The sequence below is a fragment of the Girardinichthys multiradiatus genome, chromosome 3 (genome assembly GCF_021462225.1).
Source record: "Girardinichthys multiradiatus isolate DD_20200921_A chromosome 3, DD_fGirMul_XY1, whole genome shotgun sequence".
Classification (NCBI taxonomy): domain Eukaryota; kingdom Metazoa; phylum Chordata; class Actinopteri; order Cyprinodontiformes; family Goodeidae; genus Girardinichthys; species Girardinichthys multiradiatus.
The window spans coordinates 22,113,962-22,129,714 of NC_061796.1; the positions used below are offsets into that span (position 1 = coordinate 22,113,962).

Genomic DNA, 15,753 nt, shown 5'->3' on the forward strand with positions numbered 1-15,753 from the left:
CCACACCAATGTTAAATATATTGAACCCCAATGCTGACCATTTTGTACTTAAACCAATGTGAATCTAACCCCCAACTGAACTCTCTAGTTGTCACTGTCAGACTAAAACATGCTAGAATACTGCAGCCATCACCAGCTGCAATTATGCCTAGTTTGACTACATCAGCACATGTGGCACATAATGTACAGAGAGAACCTGGGAAACATTCCACTCAGGAGCTTTTAAACATCATGCAACACCAAAATGAATCACTACATTGTTACCTCAACAAAATTTAGCCTGTGTTTTACCTATGAGCAATATATCTTTGTTTGATGGTGACCCATCAAACTTTAGTGCTTGTATTTCCTGGAGCAGTACAGCAAGGGGCAGCCAAGAGACCTTGTGAGAAGCTGCCAGCATCTTCCCTCTGAATGTGGGTACCAAAGAGCAAAAACACTCCTTATTGAACATTTTGGTAGTGAACACAAAATGTCCTCTGTTTACATGGATAAAATTACTAAATGGCCTTTAATTAAACCTGAGGATGTTAGCACACTGTTGCATTTGGAGAGGATCTCAGATTAAATAAACCTAGTTAGAGCCTCAATCCAGGTTAATTTTGTGTCTGCAATTTTTCTTTTTTGTATACATAAAGAGCAAGATCCAAAACATTTTCAAAAGGCAGATTGTGGCAAAATGTTGACAAAACTGCTTATTGATTGACAAAATAACATTCAAGCACACAATCACCATATCAAAGGCTCTACTATTAGAGAATCACAGAAACATCTGGGGGCCGGTTTTGGCCCCCCGGACCTTGAGTTTGACACATCCAGGGTAGAATTACAATCTTCATCAGAGCTCTCAGCGGAGACAAGGTTCTGCTGTGTGTAGAAGTTTTATCTTTGTTTTCAGGCAGCTGCATTTCCTGTGTTAAGGTGGCAAGGATGCGTGAGAAGGTGCGGGAGGAAAACGTCACAGATGAGCTGACAGTTTATCACTGCATCATACACCAAGAGTCGTTGTGTGGCAAAGCCTTGAAAATGGAACATGTAATGAGCACCATAACGCGAGCAGTTAACATCATCAGAACCAAAGGTTTAAATCACCGCCAGTTCAAGGCATTTCTGGGCGAGTTAGATACAGAGTATGGTGACTTACCGTATCACACAGAGGTGCGATGGCTAAGCCGGGGAAAGGTGCTGCAAAGATGTTTTGAGCTGCGTGAGGAGATCTGTCTGTTCATGGAAAGCAAGGGGAAAGACACAACAGAGCTCCGAGATGAAACTTTCCTGTGTGAAACAGTCGGTCGTGGCAGATGGCCGCTCACACTGAGCCTGGTTCTGCTGGAGGTTTCTTCCTGTTAAAAGGGAGTTTCTCCTCTCCACTGTTGCTACATGCAGGCTCAGTATGAGGGATTGCTGCAAAGTCAACGCCAGTGACTGTCCACTGTCTCTACATGCTCATCCAGGAGGAGGGAATGCTGCAAGTCACTGACTGGATGCAATCTGCTGGGTTTCCTTAGATAGAAAAACTTTTTATCCAATTTGAATAAATAACTAACTTTGACTGCACTGTTCAATGATTAGGATTAATTGGAATGTATGTACCTGACTGTTGTGAAGTGCCATGAGACAACATGTGTTGTGAATTGGCGCTATATAAATAAAACTGAATTGAATTTAATTGAATTGAATTGAATTGAATTGAATTGAATTGAAATGGCGTTTCTCTGCGACATCACGAGCCATCTGAATGTGATGAATCTGCAGCTGCAGGGACGGGAACGTGTCATCTCTGATATGTACAGTACAGTGAAGGCCTTTAAAACCAAGTTGAGTCTGTGGGAGACGCAGATGAGGAAAGAAAACCTGAGCCACTTTTCCAGCTGCCAGACCATGAAAGAGAAGCTCTCTACCGCTGTGTTCCCGAGTGCGCAGTTTGCTGATAAACTCAACATACTTGCCGCCGACTTCCAACGCCGATTTGCTGACTTTGAAGCCCAAAAAAGCAGGTTTGAACTGCTCAGCAATCCCTTTGCAGTCGATGTAGAAAGCGCACCACCAAATCTACAAATGGAGTTGATTGAGCTCCAGTGCAATGACACACTGAAGGAAAAATATGAGAGAGTGGGTGCTGCTGAGTTTGGACGTTTCATCCCAGACACAATGCCCCAGTTGTGCTTCCAGGCTGCTCGGACGCTCTCTATGTTTGGCAGCACATACCTGTGTGAACAACTTTTCTCTTTAATGAAGCTAATCAAAACATCACACAGGAGCCGTCTTACTGATAATCACCTTCACTCAATCCTGAGGATTTCCTCAGCTCAGAGCCTAACCCCGAACATTGATGAACTTGTACAAAAGATGAGACACCACCAAGTATCAGGCTCAGCCTCAGACAAGTGAGCATCACAGAGCAGTAATGTATTTTTCAGTTTTTAAATCAGTTAAATTTTTACATTTGTTTGTACAAGATTTTTCTATGAAGGAAGTATTGTTTTGTCTGTGTGCCATAGATTTTTGTATTTCATTTTATTGTATATTATTTTATTTTATTTATTCATATTTATTTTTCAGTTGAATGTACTCAGGGAAAATTGCAGATAAGAGCCATGAGAAAGAATACAACTGATTTATTTTTTTAATTTTCTTATTTTACTATTTGAAAGCAATGATCAGTAAGATCATAGAGCAGCACAATAATGCATTTTCAGTTTATAATGCATGCACTTTTATTTATGTATTTATCTTGATATTAAGAAACATACTTTGTTTTTCAAACCAATTAAACTTTTTGCTGTTTGCCTGTTGAAGATGTTTTCCCTTGAGGTTACTGACAGAGCCATAACAAAATATTGCTTTATTCTTTTAATGTACACAACATGCGATTTTTGTTTGTGAAGGAAGTTCGTTTTTGTCTGCCTGTTGAAAAATGATTTCACATGAAATTACTGACAGATCCATAAGAAAATATTGCTTTATTCATTTAATTATTAAATAATATACTCTGTGTTAGGTCTTGGTTCAATAGGCTATGTGCAATCATTTCAATATGTTTTAATAAACATTGAACCAGTCTGGCCCTTGGCTTGTAGCAAATTTGGATTTTTGGCCCTCTGTGTATTTGACTTTGACATCCCTGCTTTAGACTGTCGCTAGTAAAATGCCTAAAAATACAAATCAGAATTCCTTACTGCACAGGTTCAGTGGAGAGCAACTTTATCTTCACACCGCGAAGGTTTTGGGTTGTCTCACTGAGAGGGCTGTGTGATTCTGCAGACACACACTCACATGCACCAACACAGTCACTTATAGGCCTCAGTCGCCTAGACTAGGTTTTCCGTATTTTGTGCAACTCTTCTTTAAGGATTTACTTCTTTCTAGAGAAAGGATTTTTCTATGAGCCGGCTGCTTTTGAATCTCCTTAAGGCAAATTACGAGAGCCATCTAAACTCCTAAAGACCCCTATTCCTTAGCAGCTGCTCTCTAAACCTAAGCCAAGATTTTATCCTTTTACTCTATCTTTTACTTGGTGACTTGGTGGCTGCTTTCGTTCCCCTGACAGCGGCAACAGGAGCCTCTAAACCTCAACCAAGTCCTTGGCAGCTGCTTTTGTGCCCCTTAAGGGGGCAACTGGAGCCTCTAAATCCTTTTTACCGCGGACACCAGGCCTCTCTGCCTGCGATTTTTCTACACCAGGCCCATCTGCCTGCGTTTTACCTAGGTTTAACTTTTTACCTCGTGTGTTCAATCTCACCTTCTGTTCGGGATCACGTTGGTCCAAAGTCTGGAGTCGTACGTCCCATGGAGCGGTTACCCACACAGAATTCACTGTGGAGGATTTTAGTTCTGGAGGCTGCATGCAGACCTAAACCTCAGTCAGGCACTGGGCTCTTCTGAACTGGGAACACCTGTGATCCAGTTCAAAAGGACCAAAAGAAATGTCAGAGTTAAACACACTGATAAACTCAGGGAAGGTATGCAATAAAGACACAAGCGAGTCAAAGTTATCTTTGGCTGGCCAGGGAGAGACAGACCATTTTCTCAGAGGAGCTGCCCTGTGTCACAGCCTTTTATTAAAGAAAGAAAAAACACTCATGTGTGCTGTACCAGATACTGATACAACACACGTCCACATCTGGCACTTAAGGACACGGAGATTGGCTGGGGTGTGAATAGTACTCTTCCCAGAACTCCCCCGTACACACACAAGTTCCTGCTCAGTCTGCATAGCAACCACCCAAATGCAACTCTATGATAAGATGACAATTCTCTTAATAGTTCATAAAAGTACTTCGAAGATAAATGTGAAAAGTATTCAAACCACTTCTATCAAAGTTCATCAAACTAAATAAATGAAAATGTCTTTTAATGATAAATCATTTAGGATAAAGAACTTTTTTAAACTAAGCAATGATAATTCATGTACAAATCTTCAGTTCCACACAAACATGTCAACTTTCTGCGATTCCTTTGGTGGCCAAATGTAGATGCAAGCAATGAACCACAAGAATACAGGATGAGAGTGCACTTATTTGGAGCTGTATCGTCACCGAGTTGCTCAAATGATGCATTGAGAAGAACAGCGGAGGACAATGCATGCGAGTACTCCATTGAAGTCATCAATGCAGTTAAGTGTAATTTTTATGTGGATGATCGTCTTAAGTCAACAGCTACAGAAGAAGATGCAATACAATTGATACATGGACTAACTTCACTCTGTAAAAAGGGTGGCTTCCGTCTTCAAAAATGGGTCACTAACAGTCGTGAAGTGTAGGCATTGATTCCGAGTGATATCACTACAGCAGACACTAAGGAAATGGATCTGGACAGGGACCAACTTCCTCTGGAAAGGGTGCTTGGAACGGAGTAGTGCGTTGAAGGCGACACGTTCAGCTTCAGAACTGCACTGCAGGAACGCCCAAACACAAGGAGAGGCATCTTATCTGTGGTGAGCTCCCTTTATGATTCATTTGGGTTTTTGTCCCCTTTTGTTATCCCAGCTAAGTTGTTGTTGCAAGAGCTGTGCAGGATGAACTTAAAGTGGGACGAGCCAATACCATCAACGCTCTCTAAACACTGGTCCAAGTGGCTTTCTGATCTCCAGCTTAAGAGTGGATTCAAAGTGGAGCGATGCATGAAGCCTCAGAACTTTGGGACACCTGTAAAGGAAGCAGTCCATCATTTCTCAAATGCCAGTCAAGTTGGCTATGGCATGGTTTCCTACTTGAGACTTGAAAATGCTGACAGTGTGCATATCTCATTTGTTGTAGGAAAAGCCAGAGTCGCACCTCTGAAACAAATTACTATCCCACGTCTCGAACTTGCTGCTGCTGTGCTTGCTGTTTGTATGGATAAGATGGTGATGAGAGAGCTCCAATTACAACTGGAAAGGTCATTAGAGAGACTAAAGTACACCCTTCAATCAAACCTTTTGACAGGTGGCCTTTGACCTTAAGGGGTGTCATGGCGCCATGGGGGCGGGGAGGTCATGGGGTCAACAGGGGGTGTGTCCGAAGGGCGTAACCATGGATGCTGATTGGTTGTCGTCATTAGGGGCGAAACCTTAAATGAGCCAATGAAAACACAGGGGGTGTGTTTAAGGGGTGTTACGGGGAAGGGCTTAAATGAGCCAATGAAAACACAGGGGGGTGTGTTTAAGGGGTGTTACGGGGAAGGGCTTAAATGAGCCAATGAAAACACAGGGGGTGTGTTTAAGGGGTGTTACGGGGAAGGGCTTAAATGAGCCAATGAAAACACAGGGGGTGTGTTTAAGGGGTGTTACGGGGAAGGGCTTAAATGAGCCAATGAAAACACAGGGGGTGTGTTTAAGGGGTGTTACGGGGAAGGGCTTAAATGAGCCAATGAAAACACAGGGGGTGTGTTTAAGGGGTGTTACGGGGAAGGCCTTAAATGAACCAATTAAAACACAGGGGTGTGTTTGTTATAAATAGAACAAGACAAATATGGTATTATCAGAAACTGTATGGCAATAGCACCAATTAAAAATAGAGGGGGTGTGTTTGTAAGCCTCGTTAAACCTTGAATAACCCAATGAAAACAATGGGGCGTGTTTTAGTGTTTACTTTAAATACAGGGATAAAACTTTGCACTTTACATGCAGTATTTGTTGGAAAAGAACACCCATTCAGCAATGGCTAGAGTTAAGAGAGTTTATCATCAAGCGGAGGAGAAACGCAACGCGTGCCAAGATGATGATGAACAAGCAATTGCATCATCTATATCATCTACTTCCTCATCTGAGATACCTATCGGAATTCCCGTCATAACATACTCTACCGATGATGAGGATCCAACATCAACTTCAACAACCACGGTTGAAAATCAGACCTCGGGTCGGCCAAGAGGTATGTCAGTTCTGTGCGAAACCCCAGTGACCGTCTACCAGCATTCATCCCGTGAATTGAATGCTCCTAAGAAATCAACATACTACATCTGCAGGGTACAAAGACCCCCGTTCGACACTCTGCAGGAAGAATGGTCTTTGGAGCCATATGGCCTGAGTGGTACCTGGGGTTATATTTTCAAGTATGAAATAGGAGAACTCTGCCTGTATCAATTGGATCAAGACGAGGTATTTAATGGATCATTGGCTCTGTGTACTCTCACCCACAGCGACTGGGCTTGTTAAGGCTTGCAATCCTGCACCTTAATGATACCCCTGAAACAGTCTCAATGCAGGAGAGGGAGGAAGAAGAAGAAGAAGAAAATGAACTGTCTCCTCGACCTGCAAAACGGGCGAGAATGTTTCATATACCATCCGATGTTGAAATAGCTGAGAGAGAACCTCTCTTTAGCGCAGTGTGGGTGTCAAAAACCACAGCAAATGGCCGCTGGTCTTTTCGGGCAAGCAGACGCAAGAACAACCGGACGAACCCCTCAGATCTATTTGTGTTGGAGGCTTTCAATCAGGACTGCGGAATATTCAAGACAATGCTGGCTCTGCCGTTTGAAGCTTGGGCAGAGAAGATGAGTGAAATTGGACAGCGTCTTTCCGACCTTTTCCACAACTCACGCAGTTGGATCGATGTCATGTCAGTGAAAAAAACGCTGACGTTTCCTGTTTTATGTCTAGAACAAACCCTCTTCTGAGGACACGCCCCCTTCCTATAATATATATATACCGGGGATAACAGCAAGCTCACAGACACTGAGAACCGTATCCTGAGAATGAGTGAGCCAACACCATACAGGGATCTCTACAACCACCGAGCAGAGATCCAATTCTCTCCTGAGCATGATGAAAGCTTCAATATTGGACCATATCATCCGCCTTCCCCGGACCTCTTCTCACCATCCACCTCAACGTCCTCATTCTCAGAGACCCACTTCAGTCCTGCATCACCTACAAGATACAACATGAAATATCTACCGCTTTCTCCAGACCTCTACTCACCATCGCCGCTATTCATGGCTGAGTCTGTAGACGCGAATGTCCTGCCTGAAGACATGAAGGTGGTCCTGGAGGAGGAGGTAGCTACCAACTACTCACCCTCTACCGAAGCCCCTACACAAACCCTGGAACCGATGGAGGACCCTCAACCTTCAGCAGAGGATGAGAGTAACCAGGGGGACGAAATTGACGGTTGGTTCTCAACCACCCTCATCAATACGGTGAAAACAGCGATACTTCATTTATTCAACATAACCTCTTTGAACTATCTCAGAGAAACCTGCTATGGGTGTATAACAAACCACCCAAGCCAGCGTCAGCACCAATGCCTGGCGGTATTGGGGGAGGATTATTACCAAGTCAACTTTCAACGCATCGTACGACGACTCGTAACCCTCAAACTCGTTCCTGCTATTCAGAATCTTCTGGTACTTCGACGCATACAAGCGGATGACTTCAGAGTGAAGACGATTGCGGAGACGATTTTATATGAACTGAAATCGGTACAAGGCATCCACAGTGCAATAGCGCACGTTTATGACCGCATGGTCCAAGAGAAACACCTCAAACAACTTAACTCTGAGTTCTATGGACTGACAAACTGATCTCACATGTTTGATGACTTGTTGTATCGTTTTTAGTATTCCAGTACTTTAATTAATCTGCAATATATGATTTGTCTTCTTTTTTTTTCTTTTTACTATTAAATACAATTAAAGTAGGAACATATTAACCTTCCCAAAAGTGTTGTTTAAAAGCTAGTAGTGATTGAATTCATCTGCATTAATCTGCATTTTATCAGATTTCTTTTTATACTATTAAATACAAAAAAACCCAACAAAGGATAAATCTACCCTCCTGTGTGTTTTTTCTCATTATTTAACAAGTAATCATTAGAGTGAGCTTAAGGCAGAGATGGCAGGAAGACGGCTGATGAAGAAAGTATATTATAGCCCTTCAAATCCGGGAAGTTTTGGGGGTGTAGATAGGCTGAGGAGGGTTATGCAAGATGAAACGGGAAAGAAGGTTGCGGCTGAAAAAGTTAAAGATTTTTTATCAGGAGAAGGTACCTATACTATCAATAAACCTGCAAGAATAAAGTTCCCGAGAAACAGAGTTTTTGTCACCAGACCATTGAGGCAGTTCCAGGCTGATCTCTGTGACATGCAAGCTCTGGCCAAGGAAAATTATGATTATAATTATTTATTAACAGTCATTGACATCTTTTCAAAAAGGGCACCCACAAAGTGATCATCATTTGATTCAAACAGGTTGGAGATACTGAAATGCACCTAAATTTCAGATGCAGAGATGCATCTGAAATTTGTACATGTGACACTACATCTCCAACTGTGCTTCATCAAATGACGATCACTTGATTCAGCTGGGTTGGAGATAAAGGGATGCATGTACAATTTAATTGCAGAGATGCATGGCATTCAGCTCTGCAGAGGCCTGCTAAAAAGCCATTCAGTTCATTCAGGTCTGTTGGAGAGAGGATGCATGTAGAAGTTTCTGGGTGGTAGCTCTGGAGGACTGGAGTTGGAGACCCCTGTTCTGGAGGAAGCATCCATAATGTGGAGGTCACACAGCACAGAGAGTAGCCACAGGAGGACACAACAGATGACCTTGTCAGGATGTGCATTGAGTTCCAGTGGAGTCCCTGCAAAGAAGGAAAGGACAACAAAACCTACAATCTGCAAACACAACATATATAAAAAGGACACAAACATTCATGTACACATAGGATGAAGGAAGGTTTGCTCTTAAGAGGTTTGTGGGTGACTTTGAAAAAAGCCTTTGAAATTTTGTCCTGAAAAGAACTGTTCAGTCATGCTGTGGGTCACCATGGTTCTGCTCCCTCTGCCACAAAGAATTTGTTGAGGGTATCCCTGACACGCCTTGCCTCTGTCGAGGAGTTGTTGGCAGCTACCTGACCACGACCCAACCTTACAATGGCACCTCTCCAGCCCTGATAGCAGATGATGGCTCATTCGCAAATATATATATATAGATAGATATAAATATATCTATCTATCTATATATGTATATATGTATTGATGGAGTTGTTCCCCAGAATCCTGCGTGCTCGTTTGTGCTCTGTTTTTATTGCCAGCACACTGAAATGCAAAAAGAGGCCCAATTATCATATTGGCTATTCATTACACTGCTTTCTTGTAGACATGTCTGACATGGAGACGCTGTGTCTGTAAACAAAAACTAGAAGCACGTATTAGCAATGAGAAACCGGCAAAAACTTTGATATTCATCAGCCCCTGGAGGTTCTCACCTATGTATATCCTCTTTTTGGAGGGGTTGAGAGAGTTCTAATTACTTTATTGCCCTGTGTCACACACATGGTCAGGAAACTGAATCAGAAGGCCGAGGGGTGATGTTGACTGTGACTTCAGTTAAAGAATAACTGTTTCAGTAAGTCTCTCAATAACATTTGCTCTAAGATGAAAAGAAAATGTTTTAGAAAAGCTACAGGTAACTAAAATTATCATTTCTTTTTCCTAAAATGGAGTCTCTCATGATTCAAAACAAACACATCATTGCTAGAGTCAATTTATAACTTGGAAACAGTATACTGAGGGTTCGTAAAGTTTTTTTTCTGTTAATCTCATATTTGTCTTACCTCTTTCTCCTGCTTTCCAGTCTGTTGATGCAGAAGTGGAAGGTTTTGCTCGTTCCATCGATGTAGGGAAGCACAATCTTTTATTTACTTTTTAGGTCTTTTCTATTTTGAACTGATTTAGACTGGCTCATATATTCAGCAAATAGGTCCTGCTGTAAAGCAAAATGAACTTACAATTCTGTCAGGTTACACAGTTCATTTCATAGGATTTCATGTGACAGGTTAATATTAAGTTGATTATACCTTTAAAATAAAAAAAGGATGCATGTCTTTTTTTTTTTTTTTTTAGATGTATTAACGCCTGAAAAACATACAGATTATTAATAACACCCTTAAATACACCCCTGTATTATTATTGGTTCATTTAAGGCCTTCCCCGTAACGCCCTTAAACACACCCCCTGTGTTTTCATTGGCTCATTTAAGCCCTTCCCCGTAACGCCCTTAAACACACCCCCTGTGTTTTCATTGGCTCATTTAAGCCCTTCCCCGTAACGCCCTTAAACACCCCCCCTGTGTATTCATTGGCTCATTTAAGGTATCGCCCCTAATGACGACAACCAATCAGCATCCACGGTTACGCCCCTCAGACACACCCCCTGTTGACCCCATGACCTCCATGGCGCCATGACCCCCCTTAAGGTCAAAGGTCACCTGTCAAAAAGTTTGATTGAAGGGTGTACTTTAGTCTCTGTCATTGTTGTGGACTGATAGCACTACCGTGATCAAGTACATCTTAAACAAAACAAGATGTTTCCACATATTTGTTGCCGACAGAGTCTCAGTCATTAGAGAAGCCACAGAGACACAGCAATGGAGATATGTAAACACCAAAGACAACCCTGCAGATGAAGCATCTCATGGGCTGACAGCCAAGGAGTTTACGACACACAGAAAATGGCTGAAGGGCCCCGAGGTTCTGCCTCTACCTCCAAGTGAGTGGCCAACATTTGACAGAGACTCGTCTTTAATTCCTGCTGATGATACAGACGGGAAGGAAGAGCCAAGAGTGAATGTTACTTTCAAACATAGGGACACTCCCACGGAATACTTAATTCATTATTTTTCATCTTGGAGGAAGCTCAGAACATCAGTGGCCTAGCTCTTGGAGTTAAAAACATGTATTTTGCTTCTGAGCTGAAAAAGGAAAGGACTCGTAGCCATTAAATGTGACAAAGTGGACCAAAAACTACAAAGGTTTAAATCCACGTTTGGAATATCCAGCTTGACCCCAGAGCGCTGCAATGAAGCTGAAAAGACAGTAGTTCAATATGTGCAAAGGCAAAGGTTCAGCAGTGAGATTGCCTCTTTTAAACAAGGCTCAAAAAATGGTTTCAAAGACAGTCCTCTGTCGCCTTGATCCTTTTTTGGAGGATGGCACACTCAGAGTTGGTGGTCGCCTGTCTAAATCTGCACTGCCGTTGGAAGTAAAGCATCCTGTGATCCTATCCGAAGATTTTCATGTTTCCCAGCTGATATTACTTCATATCCATCAACAACTTGGACACGCTGGTCGCAATCACATGCTGAGTAAGTTAAGACAGAAATATTGGGTCATTAATGCCAACTCTGCAGCCAGAAGAATCCTCTCAGAGTGTACAGTATGCAGAAGATACAGAGGAAAGTTGGGTGAGCAAAAACTGTCAGACCTGCCTAAGGAGAGAGTTTTGCCAGACGGCCCCGTTTACAGATGTGGGAGTGGATTATTTAGGGCTACAATGTAAAAAGAGGACGAACCATTCTAAACAAGTATGGAGTCATTTTCACCTGTTTGAGTAGGCATGCTGTACATCTTGAAGTGGCACATTCTCTCGATACAGACTACTGCATAAATGCTGTAAGAAGATTTATTAGCAGAAGAAGTCCTGTGGCAAGCATAAGATCAGATAATGGATCAGATAATTTTGAAGTTTCTGGGTGGTAGCTCTGGAGGACTGGAGTTGGAGACCCCTGTTCTGGAGGAAGCATCCATAATGTGGAGGTCACACAGTACAGAGAGTAGCCACAGGAGGACACAATAGATGACCTTGTCAGGATGTGCATTGAGTTCCAGTGGAGTCCCTGCAAAGAAGGAAAGGACAACAAAACCTACAATCTGCAAACAGAACATATATAAAAAGGACACAAACATTCATGTACACATAGGATGAAGGAAGGTTTGCTCTTAAGAGGTTTGTGGGTGACTTTGAAAAAAGCCTTTGAAATTTTGTCCTGAAAAGAACTGTTCAGTCATGCTGTGGGTCACCATGGTTCTGCTCCCTCTGCCACAAAGAATTTGTTGAGGGTATCCCTGACACGCCTTGCCTCTGTCGAGGAGTTGTTGGCAGCTACCTGACCACGACCCAACCTTACAATGGCACCTCTCCAGCCCTGATAGCAGATGATGGCTCATTCGCAAATATATATATATAGCTAGATATAAGTATATCTATCTATCTATCTAGATTTATATATGTATATATGTATTGATGGAGTTGTTCCCCAGAATCCTGCGTGCTCGTTTGTTTTGGAAAAACTAAGTCAAATGTTATACTCAGTCAGTCAGTCATTTTCTACTGCTTATTCCATAGTGGGTCACAGTTGAGCTGGTGCCTTTCTCCAGCAGTCTATGGGCAAAAGGCAGGGTACACCCTGGACGGATCGCCAGCCCATTGCAGGGCAACACTCATTCATACACCTAAGGGCAATTTAGAGAGACCAATTAACCTAACAGGCATGTCTTTGGACTGTGGGAGGAAGCCGGAGTACCCGGTGAGAACCCACGCATGCATGGGGAGAACATGCAAACTCCATGCAGAAAGACCCCTGGCTGGGAATTGAACCCGGGACCTTCTTGCTGCAAGGCACCAGTGCTACCAACTGTGCCACCGTGCAGCCCCCATATGTTATGCTGTTTTAGTAAAACTAAATAATAAAAGGAAGCACAGAGTCTGCACAGTTTCTTCTGCCCGGCCGGGGAGAGGTGTTCCAGCTGAGTCACCAGAAACACTTCTGACTTTTCCTCTCCAGAACAGGGTTTTTATTCAAAAGCAAGGCATGTACAATTACAAAGAAAAAACACATATTTTTAGCTGAGTGTCAGTTGAACTCTTACACCGGGCATTCAGCTGTCTGTTCGACCTTCACAACATTCCTGTTATTCTACTTTTGGCTGTTATTTTCAGACATGTACAGAAATATCTTCACTGGTGCCGGGCTGACCACAGCCAAGTCAAACACACATACACAGCTGTTTTGAGCAAGCCACTAAGTTACACAATACATTTTATTTCACACATTATTAAACCTAACTTGAGCATAGCAATGCAGACCCTATTAAGTCAGTCAGTAATTTTCTACCACTTATTCCATAGTGGGTCGCAGGGAAGCTGGTGCCTATCTCCAGCAGTCTATGGACGAGAGGTGGGGTACACCCTGGACAGGTTGCCAGTCCGTCGCAGGGCAACACACAAACAACCACGCACACATTCATACACCTAAGGGCAATTTAGAGTGACCAATTAACCTAACAGGCATGTCTTTGGACTGTGGGAGGAAGCCGGAGTACCCGGTGAGAACTCACGCATGCATGGGGAGAACATGCAAACTCCATGCAGAAAGACCCCTGGCCGGGAATTGAACCAAGGACCTTCTTGCTGCAAGGCAACAGTGCTACCAACTGCGCCACCATGCAGCCAAGCTTACAGCACCTGGTATTCCCAGGCGGTCTCCCATCCAAGTACTAACCAGGCCCGACCCTGCTTAGCTTCTGAGATCAGACGAGATCGGGCATGTTCAGGGTGGTATGGCCGTAAGCCCTATTAAGTATTTAAAATAATTTCCAACAGTATATATAGATTTATATACATATATAAATTATCATATTTATATACATATATGCACAAAAGCAAGTCTTTTAAAAAATAAATTTTCCAGCAATAACAAGTTTAATGTTCAGGTATTATTAATTGTTAAAAAAGGTAAAAACATTACAACAGTCGCAGTGCATAGACGTCATCAGTTCGGGCCAAGGCATGTGCAGGCTGCAGCTGGTGAAATCCATTGCCACTCTCTAAGGAAGTGCTCAGCCACCCTACGGAGGAAGCTCATTTCAGCCGCTTGTATCTGAGAACTCGTTCTTTCGGTCATGACCCAAAGTTCATGGCCATAGGTGAGGGTAGGAACGTAGACCGATCGGTAAATCGAAAGCTTCGCTTTTCGGCTCAGCTCTCTCTTCACCGCAACGGACCATCACAACGTCCTCATTACTGCTACAGCCGCACCGATCCGTCTGTCGATCTCCCGCTCCATTCTCCCCTCACTTGTGAACAAGACCCGAGATACTTAAACTCCAACCTGAAGAGGACAAGCTACCATTTTCCGGTCGAGAACCATGGCCTCTGACTTGGAGGAGCTGATCTTCATCCCAGCTGCTTCACTCTTGTCTGCGAACCGCCCCAAAGCATGCTGTAGGTCTTGGCTAGAGGGGGCCAGCAGGACCACGTCATCTGCTAAAAGAAGAGACGAAATTGACTGGTACCCAAACCAGCCCCCCTCTGGCCCTTGGCTGCACCTAGAAATCCTTATTAAGTTGAGAAAATGCTGCAAACAGAGGATTGCAAAATATATTGCTTATCACACGTTTATTATCTATGGCTGTTGGATATTATTGCAGACAAGCTGGGAACATTCGAAATTTTGAAGCGCTTTGAGATTTTTATATTTTAATAGTTGCTATATACAAAGACAAGAGAAATTAAAACACTTATTTACGCACGGTGACTTCTTGAAGCATCTAAAGCATGCAACAAAAGGCTTGGCTATAGCGTCAACAACAGATGAAAAAAAACGTGTCACGTTGTATACTATTTTTGATTGGGAATTATACTTAGATAGGCGTCTCTGTAGAAACCATATAGTTGCAGTCTCAAAAATGTTTCTTTCTGATTGAATTTTATCTCTTATCAACTGTACAGAGCCAAAGTCCTTACAGAGGTCTTTGAGCAAATCAGTGTGCAAATGTTTGACCGTGTTATGATTAAGTGCGTCTAATTCAAAGGGACAGATTTCTTCTAGTTGCCATTTGTTTAAACCTTTGACGATATCTACAGCTTCGTCCCAGTCTATTGGAGTCTTACTTCTTTCACTTATAGCTTGTATGAGCTTCTGAAATACAAGTTTAGAAAACAATTTGTAATTTACTACACTCCCGTAGGCTGGTTTAAACTTGCTGATGTGTTCGGAAATCACATATTCATCCGAGCTCTCCACAAGGCTTCCACTTGTAGGAGTACCTGTGTAACAGTGCTCAGACAAGTGGTTTTCTGAATAGCTAGAATCACCGCTTAAGGTTGTGTCTTTTGAACTGGAGGACTCTACATACATCCTTCCGTAACTGCATTTTTGTTTCGCTTGCATGTCAAAGACCTCAGTGACTATCCTGTCTGAAATTGGATAGAAACGGTAAGACAAAAAGTGTGAATCTGTGGTTTCAATTTTTTGCTTAATTGCATTGATCTGATTGAAAATAGTGTCTGAAAGACTTCTTCTTCCTTTAATATTTACACATACTTTGTAGATCTTAAAATACATCATATGGTTGTACATTTTATCCAGAAGTTCTTTTCCAAAATCACTCAACTGAGTTCTTGTGAATGGAATGGCTTGGATAACGTTATAATTAGGACACTGAGGATAATGCACTCTCTGACACACAGCACATGGTGGCATTGTTGATT

General features: G+C 42.6%; 1 protein-coding gene, 2 long non-coding RNA genes and 1 other non-coding gene across 4 annotated transcripts; 1 reads left to right on the forward strand and 3 right to left on the reverse strand.

Moving 5' to 3' along the window:
- Window positions 1–1,700: 1,700 nt before the first annotated feature.
- On the forward strand, window positions 1,701–5,448 carry LOC124866106 (general transcription factor II-I repeat domain-containing protein 2-like). Its single transcript, XM_047361775.1, has one exon. The coding sequence runs from the start codon at window positions 1,705–1,707 to the stop codon at window positions 2,389–2,391; it is 687 nt and encodes a 228-aa protein (XP_047217731.1). The 5' UTR covers window positions 1,701–1,704; the 3' UTR covers window positions 2,392–5,448.
- Window positions 5,449–9,000: 3,552 nt separating this feature from the next.
- On the reverse strand, window positions 9,001–10,091 carry LOC124866105. The gene is made up of 2 exons (XR_007037728.1): window positions 10,038–10,091; window positions 9,001–9,853 (listed from the first exon to the last, which is right to left on the reverse strand). It is a non-coding gene; the product is annotated as an uncharacterized LOC124866105 (long non-coding RNA).
- A 1,300-nt stretch (window positions 10,092–11,391) lies between these two features.
- On the reverse strand, window positions 11,392–12,556 carry LOC124866104. Its single transcript, XR_007037726.1, has 2 exons — window positions 11,686–12,556; window positions 11,392–11,562 (listed from the first exon to the last, which is right to left on the reverse strand). It is a non-coding gene; the product is annotated as an uncharacterized LOC124866104 (long non-coding RNA).
- Window positions 12,557–13,713: 1,157 nt separating this feature from the next.
- Window positions 13,714–13,832, reverse strand: LOC124866424. Its single transcript, XR_007037806.1, has one exon. It is a non-coding gene; the product is annotated as a 5S ribosomal RNA (ribosomal RNA).
- Window positions 13,833–15,753: the final 1,921 nt, after the last annotated feature.